Here is an 8,695-nt window from a genome sequence, read left to right as displayed (position 1 = left end):
GGTCATGACCGAAAGAACGAGATCCCGGATACAAGCGGCTGAAATGAGCTTTCTCCGCAGGGTGGCATAGTGCTCCCTTAGAGATAGGGTGAGGAGCTCGAAGTAGAGCTGCTGCTCCTCCACATCGAAAGGAGTCAGCTGAGGTGGCTTGGGCATTTACATCGCATGCCCCCTGGACGCCTCCCTCGGGAGGTGCTCGGGTCCTGTCCCTCTGGGAGGAGACCTAGAGGAAGACCTAGGACACGTGGGAGCGACTATGTCGCTCGGCTGGCTGGGAGCGCCTTGGGGTCCCCCCAGAAGAGCTGGAGGAAGTGTCGAGGGAGAGGGAAGTCTGGGTGTCCCTGCTCAGACTGTTGCCCCCGCGACCCGGCCCTGGATAAGCGGTTGATGATGGATGGATGGATGGATAAGAAATTCCAGTGTGTGCTGCTTCTTTAGACATGCCATTACATATAATGTTTGACTCTTGAAATTTTAATTAATTCAATTTTAATTGCTAAGTTGTTTGAAAAGCTAATTTTCTGACAACTAATGCTAACTTTTATCCCTGCTATCCCCAAAACTCCAAAACAAGACAAAAAAATTGATAATTTCATCACAGTTCAGGCACCGATCAGAAAGAAACAGATTAAGAGTGTGAACATTTTCAGAAAAAGCTTTCTTTTCTTTACCTACAGATGAAGATTAATTTCACGAGAAGCTCAGTTATAACTTTCCCTATGACACAAATCCTCTGGAACTCATGCTCTATGCTGTAAGAGACCTGATAAGAACCACATTGGAGCACTTTGTAACCAAACCTCCATAACTGATGAAATATCTGGGGGATGTGATCCAGAGATCCAGTTTGACGTCTGAAGCCATGATAACGTTTGAATAACAATCTCATGACTTCAGCGTGGATCTTAGCTCAGCTCGCTCTGGAAACTCAAACAGGCCAAGACCAGCACTGTCAGTTGACTGATTGGTCACTGGGGGTATATTATAACGCGTGGTCCAGTCAAACCTGGGCCCAAGAGGTGGGGCTGAAAGTTACTGTGACATTTAGCAGTTCTCCAGTGTGCTAGCAGCTGCTAGCTCTGGACAGATAGAGCAGCGGCTGGATACTTTGCAGGCCGAGTTGTTCCTCCCAACATCAGAAGAACGGCATGTGTCAGTGGTGTGTACTGCAGCCCACCCTGTTTATGTCAACACAAAAACGCTGCAGAGTTTGAGCAACAGAGACCGTTGACTGGATGGGATTGCTAGTTATCAGCATGACCAGTTTAGAGTTCTAGTTCTTCTTTTTCTTTCGGCTTTGTCCCTTTTTTTTCAGGGGTTGCCACAGCAAATCATTGATTTCCATCTCTCCCTGTTCTCTGTATCTCCTACTCTGACTCCAACTATCTGCATGTCCTCCCTCACTGCATCCATATATCTCCTCTTTGGTCTTCCTCTCTTTCTCCTACCTGGTAGCTCCATCTCTAACATTCTTCTACCAATGTATCCACTGTCCCTCCTCTGCACATGTCCAAACCATCTCAATCTGGCTTCTCTAGCTTTTTCTCCAAACCTTCCTGTCTGTGTTGTCCCTCTAATGACCTCATTCCTGACCCTGTCCATTCTTGTCACTCCTAAAGAGAATCTTAGCATCTTTAACTCTGCCACCTCCAGCTCCTCCTCCTGTCTTCTGCCTATTGCTACTGTCTCTAAACCATACATCATGGCTGGTCTCACCACTGTCCTGTAAACCTTTCCCTTCACCTTAGCTGACACTCTTCTGTCACAGATCACTCCTGACACTTTTCTCCAGCTGTTCCATCCTGCCTGTACTCTATTCTTCACCTCTCTTCCACAGTCTCCGCTGCTCTGAACAGTTGATCCTAAGTACCTAAACTCCTGCACCTTCACCACCTCTGCTCCTTGTAGCCTCACTATTTCACTGTTCTGCCTTTCGTTTACACACATGTACTCTGTCTTGCTGCGACTGACCTTCATTCCTCTTCTTTCTAGTGCAAACCTCCACCTCTCTAGGTTCTCTTCTAGCTGCTGCCTACTCTCACTACAGATCACAATGTCATCTGCAAACATCATAGTCCATGGGGACTCCTGTCTGACCTCATCTGTCAATCTGTCCATCACCACAGCAAACAAGAAGGGGCTCAGGGCCGATCCTTGATGTAGTCCCACCTCCACTTTGAAGTCTTCTGTCCTCCCAACAGCGCACCTCACTACTGTTGTACTATTCTCATACATGTCCTGCACCAAACTAACATACTTCTCTGCCACTCCTGACTTCCTCATACAAAACCACAATTCCTCCCTTGGCACTTTGTCATATGCCTTTTCTAGATCTACAAATACACAATGCAGCTCCTTCTGACCTTCCCTGTACTTCTCCATCAACATCCTCAAGGCAAATATTGCATCTGTGGTACTCTTCCTAGGCATGAAACCATACTGTTGTTCACAAATCTCCACTTCCTGCCTCAACCTAGCTTCAACTACTCTTTCCTAAATCTTCATTGTATGGCTCATCAACTTTATCCCTCTGTAGTTGTTACAACTCTGTGCATCACCCTTCTTATGAATTGGCACCAGAACACTTTTTCTCCACTCATCAGGCATCTTGCCAGTCTCTAAAATTCTGTTAAACAAACCAGTCAGGAAATTTACTGCCACTTCTCCTAAACACTTCCATACTTCCACTGGTATGTCATCAGGACCAACTGACTTTCCACTCTTCATCCTCTTCAGGGCTTTTCTAACTTCATCCTTTCTAACCTGATCTACCTTCTTCCTACTAGTCTCTGGCTCCTCGTTTCTACTTTCCCTTTCATTTTCCTCATTTAACAACTCCTCAAAGTATTCCTTCCATCTTCTCAGCACACTTTCCTCACTTGTGATCACATTCCCCTCTCTGTCCTTAATCAACCTCACCTGCTGCACATCCTTCCCAGCTTGATTTCTCTGTCTCGCCAATCTATACAACTCCTTTTCTCCTTCCTTTGTTTCCAAACTCTCATACAACTCCTCATATGCCTTTTGTTTGGCCTTGGCCACTTCCCTCTTCACCTCCCTTGTCCTCTCTTTGTACTCCAGTCTGTTCTCTTCTGTTCTGTCACTGTCCCATCTCTTCTTCGCTAATCTCTTTCTCTGCACACTCTCCTGGATCTCCTCATTCCACCACCAGGTCTCTTTGTCCTCCTTTCTCTGCCCAGAGGACATACCTAGCACCTTCCTACCTGTCTCCCTCATCACTGCAGCTGTAGTCTCCCAATCATCTGGGAATATCTCAACACTACCCAGAACTGCCCTTACTTCCTTCCTGAAGTCTTCACAACATGTCTCTTTCCTTAGTTTCCACCACTTGATCTTCTGCTCTGTCTTCACTCTCTTCCTTTTTGTCACCTCCATCGTCATTTTACACACTACCATCCGATGTTGTTTGGCTACACTCTCACCTGCCACCACCTTACAGTCTCTAATCTCCCTCAGATTACATCTTCTACATAGAATATAATCTATCTGTGTGGACCTGCCTCCACTCTTGTAAGTCACCCTATGTTCCTCTTTCTTTTGGAAATATGTGTTTACCACAGCCATTTCCATTCTCTTTGCAAAATCTACCACTGCCTGTCCTTCTACGTTTCTCTCCCTAACACCAAACCTGCCTATCACTTCCTCATCTCCTCTGTTCCCTTCCCCTACATGACCATTTAGGTCTGCTCCAATCACCACTCTCTCTCTCCTGGGGATACTCTCTACCATCCAATCTAGCTCCTTCCAGAACTTCTCCTTTTCTTCCAACTCACAGCCCACCTGTGGGGCATAACCACTAACAACATTAATCATCTCTCCTTCTACTTCTACCTTCACACACATCAACCTGTCTGACTCTCTTTTCACCTCTACCACATTTCTTACATATTCTTCCTTTAGGATCACCCCTACTCCATTTCTCTTCCCATCTGAACCATGATAAAACAGTTTGTAGCCTCCTCCAATGTTTCTAGCCTTACTGCCCTTCCACCTGGTCTCCTGCACACACAAAATATCTACTCTTCTTCTCTCCATCACATCAGCTATTTCTCTACTTTTCCCTGTCATTGTACCTACATTCAAAGTTCCAAACTTCAGACTAACACTTCTATTCTTCATCTTTTCTCTTTTTCTCCTAACCAAACGCCCTCCTCTTCTTCTCTGTCTCTGACTCTGTCTCTGACCAACAGTAGTCCAATTTCCATCAGTGCCCTGTTGGTCAACGGCACTGTTGGCGGTCGTTGTTAACCCGGGCCTCGACCGATCCGGTATAGAACTTGACCTCACTCTGTTCTGTTTTTTTCTCCAAACAGGGAAGCACGAGGAGAAGCAGGAAGAGGGAGGAATAGTGTCAAAGAATTTCACAAAAAAGATACAGTGAGTATAAGTCGTCATCAAAAACTACAGTATTTGTTTAAAAAATAAATAAATAAAAAATAGATTAAACAAACTACTGTAACTACGGCAAACTACGGCCCGTTTGGCGTTTGCTCGCGTTCCCCCATAGATGCCATAGAGAAGGTTAAGCATTTTAGCATTTCAGCCTTTATGTATGACTGAGCACTAATACAAAGCTTTAAATATTACTATATCAATATGAACGACATGTACATATACAAAAATCAATAGTGGGGTAGTACAAGGAGTACTTTTTAAAAAAAAGTTTAATCATAGACGTTATACATGACATGGTTGGTTCTGTTCTGTTGCTGAATAGAGAGTTTAGTTTTGCCTAACTATTTTATTGAAATTATTAACCAAAAACATGTTCTATCTATCAATGTTTTCTCCAGTAATTCTTACCTGATTTGTTAAACCAGCTATAAAATATGCTTCAGAAGCAGTGTTGGTTAAAATCTATAATTATCATTTGTTTGCATGCATTAAATATTTAATCAAAAAGAGAACTAGGGATTAAACAAAGTACCACCAGAAAATATTAAGGCACTGCATAATTACACAAATCAGTGCTGCAGTGATTATACTTATTATAATTCTTTTCCCTAGTCCAATATTTTTAGCATCTCAGGTCCAGAGAATATTAAACAATTAAACAAAGGTCTGGTACTGTTCTCACAAAGCATCTGTTAAAATAGCTACAGCCAAACCATTAACGTTCCCATGGAGGATTTTTTTTATTAGCTTTTTTAATGTGGAAACATTACTGTGATTCCAGGGTTGTTGTTGTTGTGGGTTTTGATCAAATTAAATTGATATTGGACTAGAAAAAAAATTAGTTTATGGGCATAATTTAAAGTTAAAGTTGTGTTTCAACGTCAGTTTTGTAAGTTACACTTGTTTTAAAAGAGACTGAAAACCCGATAGTATTTTGAAGCAGAAAATTATTGGATACTGTGTGTAACTGACTGATAGATTAGCCAATAATGGCAAGGACAAGTCAAAATGGTGACAACACCTAATTACTGTCTCACTGCTCCTGTACATATCATACACCACCCTCACATACTTCTCTGCCGCTCCTCACTGTCTCATACTGCACCACAGTTCCTCCCTAGGCATCCTATTATAGGCCTTCTCTAAGTTCACAAAAGACACAGTGCACTTGTTCTTGAACATCAGTACCAGTACACTCTTTATCCATTTGTTGTTGAGTTTGAAGATTCTTGCTATATTTCAATCTGGGTCATGGCACCAGTTGAATGAGTATTGGTGTAATCAATCTGGTTCACGGCCCAGTTGAACAATTTGGCCCTTCTTTGTTCGTGAGCACGACACCAATTGGATGATTTCTTCTCCCTGTAGTCACAGCATCAAAATGAAGAAATCACCCTGTAGGTAGTCTTAGGCAAGGAATGAAACAGCCTGTAAATGGTCGATTTGTTTAATAACAAAACGCCAAAACAAACAGGTCCAATGAGGAAAATAAAACGACTGGAGAAGTATTCAAGAAAATCTTGTACAACAGTTACCAGTACGCCAAGCAGTGTTGGAGGACAGTTCATGAACCTATTGTTGCTGAGATCAAAAGTAATGAATGGATCCAGGGTTCCCCGTGAGAATGTGGATTGGGAGCCTTCCCATCGTTCCCAGGGAGTAGAGGTGTTTTGGAGTCATCTGGAGAGTTGGTGTGAAGAGAGTTTGGGAGAAATTATCTTTGAATGTGTGGGGCTATGTGAGTGTATGTGCTTGGGAAGGCATTTAGTGACTTAGCAGCTTCCTGCTTTCAGACCCAAACCAAATGTGAAAACCACTGAAATCTAGCAATTGGAAACAAGAAACACACTTCTTGAGTGCAGTGCAGTTAATGTTTCCATCCCCAATGGCAGTAGTTTTTGAGGCAGTAACTAAGGCTGAGAAATATGGGAGATAAAGGGAAGGAATGTGAAAACATAAATCTGAGGTTTCAACAGCAGATACAACATGAAGACTGTTGTGCGAGTCTGATTAGCATCGAGGTCTGGGAGTATGTCTTCCTGCTAAACCCTGACCTGAGGCAGTGGGAAGTCTGTCATTTATTATCCTCTCATATTGTTGTCCATCCATCCATCCATTTTCATCCGCTTATCCGTTACCGGGTCGCAGGGGCAGCAGTCGCCACCCAAATCACATTGCACCGTACCAAACCTTCCTGCGGGTGGTGAGTCCACTGGAAGGTACCAACCGCCCTAACCGGGATTCGAACTTGCCCAGGAGGTGAACCCTGGGGTTCCACACCAATGACAGAGACATTGCCTCTGGGCCAAAGCGCCACTCATATTGTTGTACACAAGTCAAAGATTGGGTCTTCCTTTACTCGCCTCCGGCAGGACAATTTATTGTTCTTCTAACTTGGGCTGTTGATCAACTACAATATTTACCAGGATTAATAATACTGTATTGAACCCTACAGGGTTTGACAGCTGCTACGGAGCATTTAAAAAAAAAAAAGAAGCAACACAGTATACTACTATATATGGTATATATTCATATACCGAATGTATAAGATTTTTTTTAAAAATACAAAAAAAATTGAAACTAGATATAGATCCGATTATTTACCAACACTTTTTTGTGTGCTGTAAATGTCCCTTAAGAGGGAAATGTATCAAGTTTTTATTTCTGTGAAAAACATAAAAGTTGACAAGAATGTTCCCTTTATACAAATGTCTGTTAACAGTCACTGCAACAAACAAACACCAATATGGTTTTGAAAATTTCCAAGAATAACCTTCAAGGGAATGCGCAGTTGTAGACTTGTGGGGACTATTTCAAAGTAATTTCTTGTGATTTGTTAGCAGTGTTGCACCATGAGCTTGGACCATTTCCACTGTCTTTGTTTTAGCTGGTTCTTCCTTTGTCTTTTTTTTAAATAAAAGCATTAACGTATAATGTGCAATAAATGTTGACGTACTGCAGTTTATCTTCATGTAATAATAATAATAATTTCAACTTTATTTAGCCCATATTTGTTAAATTCTTGTGCTAACAGCACATCTGCTGTAACAGGCGCCAAGCATGCAGCCCCTCTGGGAATCGAACCTCGGCCTCTCTGATGTCTCCTTTTGTGGCTGGCATGCTAACTGCTACTCTATGGAACTGAGCTCAAAGTTATAGATCCAATGAGAATCAAACCCAGGACCACCTGCTCTCTGCTTCTGAGGCAGGTGTGCTGACCGCTACCATGGAATTACTAGTGTCCCAGTTTTCCAATTTACATGAAGACACAGAGTCAAATCCTAGTAGCTGTTAGTGCTAACCTCCCTTGTGGTTTTAAATGTAAATTACTGTTATTTATTATAAACATCTTTTGGCAGCCGTTTTTTAACTGGACTGACTGGCTGTTGTGTCTGAGTTTGGGAAGTAGTTTAAACATTATATACAGTATGTTGCACACTCTCCATGGAAACACACACACATACCCCATCCAGCCTCACTTTCCTGTTTTTTACCTCACGGTCTCTGCTGGGCCAAACATATTGGCAGTGTTCTGGCAGTCATACAGAATCAATGCGTAAGATAATACATGAGCTCGCTGGGCGTAAATAAAACTCCCTGAGCTGAACAGATACGTTTTCTGCCAATGGGTCGGATATAATGGGGCGACTGAGTGATCTGACTGTCAGGAGGCGCGGCGTTGGTTCCTGACACTTGTGTCTTTGCTGAGTCAGGGCTGGGGAGTGAGTCGGACATTTGTATTGACGTAGTTTGCCATATTTAACATTATTGTCTTGACACCATTACATAAAATCAATAGCAATAAAATAAGTTAAGATCAAATTTAGGTGAAAGTTTAACAAAAGGTTCTAAAAGTTTGTTGCAGATTCAGGTCAGAGTTCTAGTTTACTTGTTAGACCATAGGAGGTCACCTGACCTGACCCCTACTCTGTCTTCCTGGGTGACCTGTCTGCTGCCCTGTTCAACTTGTATTTCTCAGTGGACTGGGAAGCTGTGTAGAGTCTAGAGTCCTCTCTAATTAAACGGATTGCAGACCCAGAGTCTGATGTTTATATTAACTCTCACACAGACAAACCACCGTACCCATATTCGGCCACACTGTCAGGTGTTGAATGTGCTGACAACAAAATCACACAAAAATGATCAATGGAAATCAAATGTATCAACCCATGGAGGTCTGGATTTGGAGTTATACTCAAAATTAAAGTGGAAAAACACACTACAGGCTGATCCAACTTTGATGTAATGTCCTTTAAACAAGTCAAAATGAGGCTCAGTA

The 8,695-nt window shown here is 42.6% G+C and overlaps 1 protein-coding gene across 1 annotated transcript in view; it reads left to right on the top strand.

Moving 5' to 3' along the window:
• Positions 1–8,695, top strand: part of LOC103396884 (heat shock protein beta-8-like) — an 18,830-nt gene that overhangs the window by 7,340 nt on the left and 2,795 nt on the right. Inside the window, exon 2 of the mRNA XM_008335129.3 lies at positions 4,335–4,398. Coding sequence (XP_008333351.1) covers positions 4,335–4,398 — 64 coding nt within the window. The remainder of the gene's footprint in view (positions 1–4,334; positions 4,399–8,695) is intronic.

Source organism: Cynoglossus semilaevis, chromosome W (genome assembly GCF_000523025.1).
Source record: "Cynoglossus semilaevis isolate Cse_v1.0 chromosome W, Cse_v1.0, whole genome shotgun sequence".
In the NCBI taxonomy this organism is placed as follows: Eukaryota; Metazoa; Chordata; class Actinopteri; order Pleuronectiformes; family Cynoglossidae; genus Cynoglossus; species Cynoglossus semilaevis.
This window is presented reverse-complemented; position numbering and strand designations above follow the sequence as displayed.